The 14,382-nt window shown below is 32.9% G+C and overlaps 1 protein-coding gene across 2 annotated transcripts in view; it reads right to left on the bottom strand.

The window, feature by feature from the left end:
* LOC114339214 (delta-1-pyrroline-5-carboxylate dehydrogenase, mitochondrial) overlaps window positions 1–14,382 on the bottom strand; it is a 201,250-nt gene that overhangs the window by 14,760 nt on the left and 172,108 nt on the right. For both annotated transcript variants that reach the window (XM_028289835.2, XM_028289834.2), the window contains exons 8-9: window positions 3,911–4,089; window positions 3,620–3,808 (exon numbers count right to left, since the gene is read on the bottom strand). In XM_028289835.2, the coding sequence (XP_028145636.1) occupies window positions 3,620–3,808; window positions 3,911–4,089 (368 nt within the window). The remainder of the gene's footprint in view (window positions 1–3,619; window positions 3,809–3,910; window positions 4,090–14,382) is intronic.

Below are 14,382 nucleotides of genomic sequence, written 5' to 3'. Positions count from 1 at the left end.
CCTGGATGTTACCCAGGGCAACACAGACTCTCCCCACGTGGTTGGAACTTTTTTTTTTTGGAGAAAACCTCACATATTGGATTTCAATGGCCAACTGACAAGTGAATTCAAGAGCAACCCAAAATGACATCAAGAACTGTCAATGTAACCTAGTTGTAATATTACTTCAGCCACAACGTTAAAGATTAATTTAAATGTTTTAAGATAAAAAACAGTATCAAATTTACAAATAATAAAAATAAAAGATGTTCACAAAATATGAAAGATTTTTTTCCTTAAAATAATGCATTAATTAAGTATTCAAAATAGGGAAATAAAATGTTTACGTTACAGGAAGTTATTGGTATTGTTGACTGCATAACTTCCTGTAACGTAAACATTTCATTTCCCTATTTTGAATACTTAATTAATGCATTATTTTAAGGAAAAAAATCTTTCATATTTTGTGAACATCTTTTATTTTTATTATTTGTAAATTTGATACTGTTTTTTATCTTAAAACATTTAAATTAATCTTTAACGTTGTGGCTGAAGTAATATTACAACTAGGTTACATTGACAGTTCTTGATGTCATTTTGGGTTGCTCTTGAATTCACTTGTCAGTTGGCCATTGAAATCCAATATGTGAGGTTTTCTCCAAAAAAAAAAAGTTCCAACCACGTGGGGAGAGTCTGTGTTGCCCTGGGTAACATCCAGGTTTATCTATAACATCCGATGAATTTTATATAAATATGTAAAATATCTTTATTATTTACATTTAAAGGGTTTTTACCCTATACATTTTGGTGGCTCAGGCATGCAAATTTTGTAAGTATGGCCTCTTGTATTTGAAAACCTCTGTCAATTTTAACTTTTATCTCATTTAATTAGGTTATACTTAATTTTAGGCCTTTTAAACACTGATGATGGATTCCTTAATCCGAAAACGTTTTGTATTGTGACCCTTATTTAGGGTATTTTAATATATACCTTTTACAAGAAACTTGGTATTTTTTTTTATTATCAATTTTACGAAAAAAAGTTATTCTTAATAAAATGTTCTGGATAGTCAAAAATCTAAAACTCAACCATCAGATATCAAATTTTATCAATTTTATACGAGTTATGTCAAAAATATGAATTTCGTTAAAGAGTAAAGTACCTTTATATTCCAGAATATCAAAAAATGATATTATGAAAAGTTGTTTGAAATTAGAAACTATGTCAAAGTATACAACTACATCATTCTAATCGAAAAAAAAAAAAATTCAATTTCTCAAATTACGGATACTCATCATCATTTTATTACAATTATGATAACTATTTTATTATCACATTTACGAAAAAAAAGTTATTCTTCATAAAATGCTCTCCCTGGTCTAAAATCTAAGATACAATCATCAGATATCAAACTTTTTTAATTTTATACGAGGTATGTAAAAAATATGAATTTTCCTTAAGAGTTAAGTGCCTTTATTATTCACAATATTTTAATTAGAAGGATGTAATTTAATACTTAAACAAATTTTTTAATTCCAAACAACTTTTTTTAATAACAATTTTCGATATTGTGAAATGTAAAGGTACTCTTGAGTGAAATTCATATTTTTTGACATACATCGTATAACATATTTGATGATTGCATCTTAGATTATATACGATTCAGAGTATTTTATAAAGAATAACTTTTTTCGTAAAACTGATAATAAAAAAGTTATCAATAGGTTCCAAGTTACGCAGAGATACTGTATAAGAGCTAAAAAAAACTTTTTTTGCTGAACATTTATTATTGTTGAAGCTTATTATTAAATGTATTTTAGATAAGTTTTACAGAAAAAAGTTTTGATCACTTTGTATAAACATTTTTTTAGATGGTAATTTTCGGTTTTTCTATTACATTTTTGTTATCTTTCTTAATTTTCTTAAAAAGAAATAGTTTATTTTATTTCTAAGGTAAAATAATTTAGTGCATTTTAAGGATTACATCCTAAACTTTAAAAAAGCACTTATAAAACTGTAATAGATCTATTCAAACTTGAGTAATACCGTCTTAAAGTGGTGTTAATTCTATAAAACTACGAAGATTTCAAAAATTACATTTTTTGAGACGTCGTCATATCATTTGAATTAAATTTTTGAGATTTTTTTTACTTACTTAAGCCGTCCTCTTGTACCTTACGGTGTCGAGGTTTTTTTTTAATGAAACATCATTTAGTAAGATGCTTAAAAGGTAAGTTGTGTAAAATTAAGAGTTTTGTAAGAAAAATTGTATGTTACACATTTTTAAATCATTTTTAAATAAAATTTATGTAAGGATCACTTTCCGCCCACACCGTACTTATGCCCTTACATTTTATTTCTTTTTATTATAACCATAAGATAGCTTAATTATTCTTCTTTCTAAGTTCAATTTGTAAAATTTCATTTGATCCATTAGTTAAAGAATTACATTAAAATAACTCAACCGTAAACTTCGCCGTACGCTAGTTTACAGTGCGCCAATGTTTGTGAGAAGGGTGACTTTAGCGTTATAAATAAAAAATTATAGAAAATACAGATTTAATTTTAGAAAATTCTTTATGTAAGGTTTTTTTTGTAAAATTTTCTGACGTTTTCAATGGTCAAGTCAGTTTTTTTCTAAAATTTATATTTTCGGAGTTATTTAAAAAAACATCTAATTTCGTAGTTCATTTGTTTAATAAAAAATGAAGCACCCACTTCTCGAGTAGAACTTTTTGATATGTTGTTTATTAAACATTTCTTAATGAAATTACAAAAAGTAAAGAAGAAGTAAATGTACTTTATAATGCAAGCATATCTTCATGATGGAACCTTTTCTTGTTTCTCTTTCGAAAATCTGGAACAAACTTTATAACCACTCAGTGCATGTTTTTGATCAAAACTTCTTGGCACAAACCAAATGAAAGGTCGATATGCAATCGAATTGTATGGCTGTCCTAAATGATTTTAAAACAGGAATTTTCCAATATTTGTAATTTTAATGTAAAACCAAATGTGCTTAAAGTTCATACCAAACTCTTCTTTCAGAGAGTCATTAATTTTGACGTCATAATATAGGATTTTAAGAATATCAGAATGTGTTCAGAATATTAATATTTATATAAATATCAATATTTATATAAATATTTGCCAGAATATTAATATTTAAAATACTTTAGTGGAACAATAAATGAATATAAAATAAAATTTCACTATACAATGTCCGAATATACCAATGACATAAAATATATTTTATATTTACGTCGTTGAAAAATACTAACCTGGAATTACAATTTCCATTTTACACGTTGCCATTGTGAAACTACTCCCACGATCGATTACTTTTGTGTCAAAATCATTGATTGGTTATCTATTTAGAGTATTGTACACACATCTATAAGTATAAGTCGCTTTAATATGCAAATACCCGTCAACGAATAAATAATTTTCTAAGTTCTATGTATAATAAATATAGATGTACATTTTTTCTGTCAATTCCAACTCAAATGCGTTAGAGAGACTTCGATAATCTATACGCTTTGAAAGAAGGGTTTGGTATGAACTATACAATGTATTTGGGACTAAAAATACTGCGTGTGCATCAAAAATAATTATTAAGTTAAACTATGTTGAACTTACTCATCTTGGGCAAAAATAGCTCCTGTGAGGGCAAAGGATGTTGATGATTCTATTAGGTTGAGGGTGTCTTTCACTTTGTCATCTTTGTACACATATACAGTGAGAACGGGCCCAAAGATTTCTTCTACCATCAATTTGTCCTTAGGATCCTTGCTCTGGATAATCGTGGGCTCAATGTAATAGCCAACACTAAAAAATAAAAAAATAATGAATTTGGGATACTTAATAATAGACAAATGCAGATAAAGGTTATATTTTCTAATGATAGGTGTTTTGCCATACCATACCTACCTATCATCGCATTTACCTCCAGCAACGATTTCTGTATTAGATGACTTCTTACCATGTTCTATGTAACCTTTAATCCTGTTGAAAGCCTTATCATCGATAACAGCTGAGGTAAAGCTAGCAGGATCCGTTGGATCGCCAATTTTTAGTTGATTTCTTTTTTCGATCAGTCCTTCCTTAATCTAAAACGTTAAAAGTTTTGAAAAAGTATATAGTGAAGATCACTGATATAAATATCAGCATTGACATGTAATATGGTGAAAGCTCTTCAAATACTATCACTTAAACTGAACTCTCCTCAAAAGTGTATGTAATGATTTCATTTAGTCTCACTATTTTTGTCTAGCTTAGCAAGGTTCAAGAACACTGTAGAAAAATGGGATGTAGTGAATAGTTAGATTAAACATTATAGTCGACTTTTTAAACACAGTGTATAAAACGGGACACATGCCGAAACAATGGTTACTCTCCACTTTTTTGCTTTATCCCTAAAAATACAAAGACTGCAGTGAATTCAGAACAATATGCCATGTTCTCATATTATTCTTGAAAATAATACACGGTCGTATAAATACAAAACCGGAAGAAGGAATATATTGATAGTCAGTTTGGGTTTAGAAACGGACTAAGAACCAGAGAAACGTTATTTGCTTTTAATGTGATAGCTCAAAGATGCTTGGTTATAAATATGGATGTTCAATTTTGTTACGTTGATTTTGAAAAAGCATTTGACAAAATCAGACATAAAAGTTAGTCCAAATTCTAAAGACAAAAAAAATAGACACGAATAATAACAAACCTTTACTGGAATCAAAGAGCACAAACTGTAATACAGTTGAGTCCGCGAATCTTTACCCGTGCGTCATCATTTAAAGCATACGAAATAAGTCGATGATAAGTCGGAAATTTAAATTTACTAAACGCAACAGCAAGTGACAGTAGTGACTTGCTGTTGCGTTTAGTAAATTTCAATTTACGACTTATCATCTACTTATTTCGTAAGCTTTAAATGATGACGCACGGGTAAAGATTCCCGGACTCAACTGTAGATAAGGAACCCAGTTCAGAAATTGAAATACGAGAGGAGTTAGGGAGGGATGTATTGTCTCCATGTATGTCTCCATTACTTTTCAATGTATATAGTGAATCCATTTTTGAAGAAGTTTTACTATCTGAAAGGGAAGATATTATGGACCCAGAAGAAAACAAACATGGAAGTATTATGAGATGGAAGTATTGATGGACAAAGAATATGAAATAATAAACACAACAAAAATAAGAAAGTTACAATATCTGGGACACATAATGAGGGGACAGCGATATGAAATGCTAAGACTGATAATCATCATCATCATCATCAGCCCGTAGTCGTCCACTGCTGAACATAGGCCTCCTCGAAAAACTTCCATTCAGATATATCCTGCGCTGCTGCAATCCAGTTGGTACAAATCCTCTCTATGTCGTCAGTCCATCTTGTGGGTGGTCTTCCCGGGTTTCGTCTATCCGCTCTCGGTCTCCATTCCAAGATTTTTTTGGTCCACCTATCATCTCTCATTCTAGCGACGTGTCCTGCCCACTTCCATTTAATTTTGGCTATGTGTTTTATTATGTCTTCTACACCACTTCTTCTACGAATTTCTTCGTTTCTTACCCTATCTCTTAAAGTTATGCCCAACAATGATCTTTCCATTCTACGTTGCGTCACTTGTAGTTTTCGTGCAGATTTCCTTGTTAGGTTAAGTGTCTTTGCGTCATATGTAAGAACAGGCAGGACACATTGATTAAAGGCTCTTCTTTTTAAGCTGATAGGTATATCATCTTTAAAAATATCACGTAGTCTTCCATATACTGCCCATCCCAGCTATTCTTCTTAGCAGCTCAGCAGTTTGATTGTCTCTGCTAATTTTTACCGTATGTCCAAGGTATATGGCTCGGAACTAAATTCGTCATCATTTTGGTCTTTTGGTAATTAATATTTAGACCTACTTTACGTGCTGCATCGCGGAGTTAATTCAACATATCATTGGCAGTTTTTAGGTCATCTGAAATCAGAACAATATCATCTGCGAATCGTAGATGACTGAGCATCTCACCATCGATATTTATTCCTTTATTTTCCCATTCCAGTGATTTCAAAGCATGTTCAAGTACAGTAATGAACAACTTAGGCGACATAGTATCTCCCTGTCGAATACCTCTCCTGATATATATCTTATTGGTAGGACCGTGCAGATTTATAGTTGTTGTAGCATTTCTGTATATATTTTCTATAATATTGGTGTACCTATGATCAATTCGACACTTCCAATGCCTTAAGTAGTGCGGGTAATTCGATAGTATCAAACGCTTTATGGAAGTCTATAAACGTTAGAACTAGAGGTCTGTTGTATTCAACTGATTTTTCAATCAAGACTTTGATGCACTGTAGGTGGTCATTTGTACCGTAGTTGGGGCGAAAACCAGCCTGTTCTTTTGGTTGGTACAGCTCAAATTTTGCTTCCAATCGATTGGTTATTATTCTGGTGTACAGTTTGTATAAATGGTTGAGTAGAGAAATTGGCCTGTAATTCTCTAGGTTCATGTTGTCACCCTTTTTATGCATAATAATTGTAATTGAGTTATTCCAAGCTATAGGAATTTTTTGACTATACAAGCAGAGATTGAAGAGGTTTTGTATTTTTTTCAGAAGAGAAGTTCCGCCAAGTTGTATAGCTTCTGTAACTATTCCATCATCTCCCGGAGCCTTGTTGTTTTTCATTTTTTGGAGTGGATATTGTATCTCATCTTGAGTAATTTCTGGAATATCCTCAGATCCCTGGTTTTGTACCTTGTGTCTATTTTCTGGATTTATGACATTGTTAACTTGGTTTGTGTATAATATAGTGTAGAACTCTTCGACTATTCCTAGTATTTTCTGTCTGTCTCTTGTTATCTCACCATTTTTATCCCTAAGCTGGAAAATTTATTTTCTACTTGTCGTCATTTTTCGTCTCGTTACCTTCATGCTCCGGTTTTGCTCTATAGTCTGTACTATTTTTTCATGTTTACATTTCCTAATATCTCTTCTCACAGCTTTTGATATGTCTTTATTGAGTGCCCTAATGGTTTGTGGATCAATGTCCCTTTCACTTTTTAACTGTCTTCTTTCTGTTATTTTGTGTTGTGTTTCTAAAGTGATCTTTTCATCTCGTTTGGTCTTTGGGCAAAAACGTGCTTGTGCCAGTTTAAGTGTATCAACTATTTGTTTGTTCAACTCATCGACATCGTTTGATATTATGGTGTGATCAAGAGTGTTATTAATGTAGTCTCCAAATGCTTTTTCGTCTTGTGGGCGTGTCCAGTGAAAGTATTTCTTTTTTAATATATGGCTTCTATCTAAATGAGTTGGTATGTCAGTGGTAGCTCTAACCATCCTATGGTCAGTGTTTGTCGAGAATCTATTAAGAACGGTCACATCTTTAAATACATATTTTTTATCTGTAATAAAGTAATCTATTTCGATGCGGGTATTGCCGTCTGGGCTCCTCCATGTCCAGCGTCTGTGTAGCTTTTTGTAGAAAAAGCTATTCATTTGATAAAGATTATTCTCTAGTAGAAATGACAAAAGCATTTCACCTCTCTCATTTCTACCCGGACTTCCGAAATTTCCCAGAGATATTTCCGATGCATCTAACTGTGTTCCCATTTTTGCGTTGAAATCACCACCCATGACAGTGTAGTGAGCATTATTCTCTCTTATGGCTTCTAATATATCTTCGTAAAATTGTTCTACCTCTTCGTCACGATGGGTTGATGTTGGTGCATAGACTTGTATGATTTTTTATTTAACTGTATATTTATATAAATTACTCTCTCAGATATTGCTTTTACTAACACCACATTTTTGGAGAGTTTCTTGTGTATTATGATGCCTACTCCTCCTACAGAGATGTGTTCACTTGCCATATAATACAGTAGATGACCAGAGTTTAGTGTTTCGAGAGACTCTCCTCGTCTTCTTACCTCACTGAGTCCGACTACGTCCCATTTAATGTTCTGTAGTTCGTTTTCTAATTCCAGTAATCTGTCTTCCGACATCAGGGATCTAACGTTAAGCGTTGCAACTTTCATCGTAAATCGCTTTGTGTTTTTCTCAGGTTGTGTCAGAACTTTGTCCCCCCCAGAATCCGTGGGACAGACTGATAGATCAGTGTGAGACTCTGGGTTTTGAACCCTACTCACCTGGGGTAATCTTCCTTTATTATCTGACATTTCATTTTTCGAGGGAAAATGGCAATTTAAAACGCCGCGCTTGCCATGCGTGTTGGCGAGTTTAAGAGGAAAGAATTATAATACAGTGATAGATACTGATAATACAGTGAAATATAACAGGACGAAGGAGTATAGGAGGAAGGAGAGTGTCATGCTTGACAAATTTATGGGACTAGTTTAATCCATTTCCAAAGAACTCTTCAGAGTAGAGGTAGATAGAGTAAAGATAGTGATGATATCTAAGCTCCGATTGGGAGGCGGCACTTAAATAAGAATAGAATGGTTTATGAAAATAGCCAATAAATACCAGGTAAGTACAATAGTAAACTATAAGAATATCGACAGCAATAACGGACACAGATCGAATACAAGCTAGGTACTTATCAAAAAGCAATTAGCAGAAAATTTATCGTTCATTAAGTAGATATAAATAAAAGTTTATTTATATATAAGTTAAGTTTTTTGTGAAAGTGGTACATACAAGTAAGTGATATACGGCATATTATCTAATTTTCACGTAATTATTTGAAACAATAAATATTTTTTATTGTATTATAATACGGTCTATACTGATAAGAACTGGAGTCGGTTACCAATAGGGGGACAGGGCCACACTGCCGCACTCACTCTTGCAAGTGATACCTGTTCTTCTAAAATGATCTCCACCGAAGCAAGCATGGATCAACAATCTCAACACAACATAAATATTCACCGAAAAGCTACTCACAGGTGAAAAATCAATTCAAATTCCCTTCAAGAGACCAGGCACTAGTCTTCAGTGCAATCGAAAATACTCCACTTCATGACTACCTAATCCCTCTTCGTAACATTATTCAACCTAAAAACATCATTTTCGCCTCCCGCCTTTCCAATAGTCCTGTCGCCAGGGGGGGGGGTACAACGGCCTCCTTAATTCAGATGGACTTACCCAAGTTTTTTTTATGTATTTTGACCCGTAGAACACGAATTTTTTGGGTAACAGTTGATCCGGGTGTCGATAAGTTTGTTATAAACAAAGAACTTGAGGAATTACATAACAGCGATTTTTCGCAAAACCAAACATTTTTTTGTATTTTTTGGGTGATTGTCAGCAAAAAATGGTCCTACAAATTTTTTCGTAGGATGTATAGTTTTAGAGATAAACGCGGTTGAACTTTCAAAAAATCGAAAAAGTGCAATTTTTGAACCCGAATAACTTTTGATTAAAAAATAAAATAGCAATTCTGCTTACTGCATTTGAAAGTTCAAGTCAAATTCTATCGGTTTTGATTATTTGCATTGCTAAAAATTAAGTTTTTATTTGTTAAACAAAGCCATAAACACATAGTGTTTCTCATGCCCAATGCATGCGTTTTAATGTACGTAATCTACGTAGAAATTTTGTGTATGCGCGCCTACTCGTTCGATTTCAAATGGGAAATGCATTGAAAACATCATTCAATCACTATGTGTTTATAGCTTTGTTAAACAATAAAAAAATTAATTTTTAGCAATGAAAGTAATCAAAACCGATAGAATTTGACTGAACTTTCAAATGCGGTAAGCAGAATTGCTATTTTATTTTTCAATCAAAAGTTATTCGGGTTCAAAAATTGCAATTTTTCAATTTTTTGAAAGTTCAAACGCGTTTATGTCGAAAACTATGCATCCTACGAAAATACTTGTAAAAACGTTTTTTGCTTAGAATGACCCAAAAAATACAAAACAATGTTTTGTTTTGCGAAAAATCGCTGTTATGTGATTCCTCAAGTTCTTTGTTTATAACAATCTTATCGACATCCGGATCGACTGTTACCCAAAAAATTCTTATTCTACGGGTCAAAATACATAAAAAAACTTGGGTAAGTCCATCTGAATTAACGAGGTCGTTGTACCCCCACTGGCGACAGGACTACAACAACCGGGTTTGCGAATAAAAATATCCTAGATCAGTTTTTAGATAACTATGGCAAAATCACTATCCGAGGAGAACTTTTAAAGGCTAGAAGACTTATAACACCAGCCGAACGAATTGTCATGTCAAATGTATCCCCGACCATTCCACACCTTGAAAAAGAATTGCTAAAAATCGGTCTACATCTTGTATCTCCCATAAAATTTCTAAAAATCGGCGCAAATCTTTCCGAGTACAGCCATATCCTAAGCTTTCGACGGCAAGTATATGTTAGCCCTCACAATTTAACCATCCCAAGCGCCATAACAATAACATTCGAAAATACAAACCAAACAATATTCTTTTCTCAAGATGGAAACGTCTGTTTCAAATGCAAAAAACCAGGACATATGGCAGCAGCCTGCACCGAACCTACAAATATATCTACGACACAACAAACTCCACTAAGCTCTACAGCTTCAAATACTACAACTGTAGCTGATTCGGCTGCACAAACAACAACAGCATCGATTCCTACGCCAACCCTTACCAGTACGACTAACCAACCTGAAACGTCCCAATTTAATCAAGCTCCAACCACATCATCACACCAAGGTACCTTTTCAGAACATACTGAGTCAAAATTACCAAACGTAAATACAGAAGTAACCGAAAACAAAGACACTCATTTAAAACGCTCTATCAGTGAAGTCGCCTCTCCAGAAACCGACAATACACTTCAAGAAAACCCATTTACAGTACCAAAATCTACAGCAACTCGAAAGAAGCCAAAGACATCTAAACTTGAAGAAACGCATTCGAATGTATCCATTTTCTCCATGATAAAGCCTGCCAAAACCTTCATCGATAATCACGAACCATTATTTCAGCTAAACAGTGATCAATTAGTCCTCCTCCTAGAAAACAGCTGGCTTATAGAACCCCATAATCCCAATCATTGACTTCACTTCTGATTTTAGAGGTCTCAGTGACATGTTAAAGGAAATCCGTCCCTACTTAAAAGAAAGATCGATAAAAACAAGGCTAACTTGAATAAAAAAATACTTGCTCATCTTGGAGAGGTGGGCTCCGGGGCCTGATTCTAATTCATTTCGACAGTCGCAATTTCATTTCGACACCGCCATGACAGCCGGAGATTCTTGGGGATATTAACCTTATCATGTTGAGACTGCTCAGAATTTGGGTTGGCGCTTCGGTTTCTTGGATTTTGTTGATAGTCTGGGAAAATTATCGAAAAAATACCATTTTTGGGAAAAATTATTTACCAGCTATTTTATTGCTAAAATCGAATCTTAAGATTGCATATATTAGTAATATGGGGTATGACAAGTCCGCAGAAAGTGTGTTATTTTATTTATAAACAAATTAGCACTCCTAAATCTTCTTTTTTTTTCAATTAGTGGTCTGTAACTCCTATAATTTTTCCTTTGAGCCAAAAACACTCAAATAAAAATTCACCGTAATTTAGTTCTGCACAGTTATTTTTTTTCCGATTTCCTTCAACAAAAATTTTACTCAGAAAATCCGAGTTTTCCCAAAAAATCTGCCATTTTCAATTAAAATTTTAGGGAAGTACCTAATTATTTATCAATAATTAAATAATTGAAGACATGGAAGATTTATTATAGTAGATTATACAGAGGGGCTAAATTATGGAATAAATTCATTTCTTTAAAACGGACGATTTTGGAGCAAAATCCCGAAAGAGGTCGATTTTTATTTTTAAATTACAATTTTTTGGCATATATTTCATACTAGTGACGTCATCCATCTGAGCGTGATGACGTAATCGATAATTTTGTTAATGGGAATAGGGGTCGTGTGGTAGGTCATTTGAAAGGGCGTTTAATTCTCTATTCAGTAATATAAACATTAATATCATTAGGTATTTATACAGGGTTGCCAAAAAAATTTTGAATTAAATTAATTGGCGCAAAAAGAAGAATGTATGTAATTTATTTAACTCAAAATACATTGTACTGCTGTCAGAAAATAGAAAAAAAGGTTTATTTCACAAATAAACATTTCTTTTCGCTTAAATTAAATCACAAACAGCCTCCCTCCTACCTATTGGCAGTTTGAACTTTTAATTTAAGCTAAAAGCAATGTTTATTTGCAAAATAAACATTTTTTTCTATTTTCTGACAGCAATAGAATGTATTTTGAGTTAAATAAATTACATGCATTCTTCTTCTTGCGTCAATTAATTTAATTCAAAATTTTTTTTGGCCTCCCTGTATAAATAATGATATTAATGTTTATAATAAATACTGAATAGAGCATTGAACGCCTTTGTAAATGAGCTACAACACGAACCCATATTCCTATTTAAAAAAATAATTACGTCATCACGCTCGGATGGATGACGTCACTAGTTTGAAATATATGCCAAGAAATTTAATTTAAAAATAAAAATCGACCTGTTTCGGGATTTTTCTCTAAAATCGTCCATTTTAGAGAAAATGAATTTATTCCATAATTTAGCCCCTCTCTGTATATCAGGAGACCGGCGACAATCTAACCAATAGTTTAGCAATAATTAAAATGTTAATTAAAAAATTTCGGTCGAAATAATAACCAGAAAGATTATGATACACCAGAATAACTATGATTTTCATATAAAAAAGCACTATACCTATTCAACGTACCTTACAGGATTGAAATTGGACCATTTGAGCGGTCTCAGGAATGTTATAAAGAAACAATTTTTTGGCTTATAAACAAATAGAACCCCTCAGAAAATATTAGATTAAATTAAGTCAACGCTGTTGAAAAGAGCACGGCTTCTGTGTCCTTTTCGAAGAAAAACAAATTGAATTGCGAGGAGTGATTCCAGGTATAACCGGTCAAATTTGACCGGCATTTGCGACAGAGTTATAAACAACAGGATTTTAATCTTTGAACCATTAGATACCTTTTAATTCCGGTCCTCTTTGTACATACAAATTTTCATATCTTCAAGACACTCATAACAAAAAAGATTTATGTCACTGTCACCAAATTATTTAATTATTGATAAATAATTACTTCCCTCAAATTTTAGTTGAAAATTAAAGATTTTGTTTGGAAAACCCGAATTTTCCGAAGAAAATTTCCGTCGAAGGAAATTGGAATAAATTATCAATGTGCAGAATTAAATTACTGTCAATTTTTATGTGAGTGTTTTGGTTTAAAGTTAAAATTTTCGGAGTTATAGAGCAATAATAAAAAAAAGATTTCGGAGTGCTAATTTGTTTATAAACAAAATAGTACACTTTCTGTGGACTTTGCACAGCTATATTACTAATATAGGAAATCTTAAGATTTGATTTTAGCATGTCCAGCAATAAAATAGCTGGTAATTAATTTTCCTTGTTTTTTACTAATTTTCCCAGATTATTACCTCACATCTTTCATTGAGTTGATGATTCATGTTGTGGACATTCTCAATTATTATATTTCTAATTTAATACTATTCTATCTAATTCCTCAAAACAAGCAAATTTCAATTAAACCCAGCTATATTATAATACCTTTTGATTTAGTTTTCCTCGCAAGAAATAAACAAAACACATCTAAACTAAACCTAACCTCGCTTTTGGCCATTCATTCATCTCCGTGTCAAATAATTTCGACAGTCGCCATATTGAAAGCGACTTGTTTTTGGTCGAAATTTGATTTAGAATCAGGGCCCCGGTATAGAAAGTGATGCATCACAGTCATCATAGACCAGCAGCTGGTTTCTATCCATTGTTATATTCTTTTTTTTTACATTCAACTCGTCCAGTGAAGGTATTGGTTGTGCATTTGTAACTCCAACGTCTACTTTTCAATTTAAACTACCGCCTAGTTCAAGCGTTTTCACCGCTGAACTATTAGCTCTGTATTGCGCCCTAAAACATGCAAACCTTTCAAATATTTCAAAGCCTCTGTTTCTCACCGACTCGTTCAGCTCCCTTCTCGCAATCCAGCATCTGTATCCTGAAAGTCCTTTAGAGAAACTAATAAAACTTGAACTACAAATTGCTCAAGAGAACAACACAACTCCGAAATTTATATGGATCCCATCACATAGGAATTATCGGCAATGATGAGGCAGACAGAAGTTCTAGTAATACAGCAACAAGTGCGAAATCCGAATTAGTGCGCGAGTGTGTATCTAAAGATCTCAAAACGTTTTTTAAACAAAAAGTGATCGGTCAGTGGCAACGCGAATGGTTTCTATCGCAATCTAAACTAAAATCGGTGAAACCAGATACACGACAGTGGAAAACAAGTGTTAGTTCGAGGTTTATTCAAACGGTTCTAACGCGCCTACGTATAGGGCACACCAAGATTACACACTCATATT

This window comes from Diabrotica virgifera, chromosome 7 (assembly GCF_917563875.1).
Source record: "Diabrotica virgifera virgifera chromosome 7, PGI_DIABVI_V3a".
Taxonomy (NCBI): domain Eukaryota; kingdom Metazoa; phylum Arthropoda; class Insecta; order Coleoptera; family Chrysomelidae; genus Diabrotica; species Diabrotica virgifera.
The sequence above is the reverse complement of the archived record's forward strand: the minus strand, read 5'-3'. Positions and strand labels throughout refer to the sequence as shown.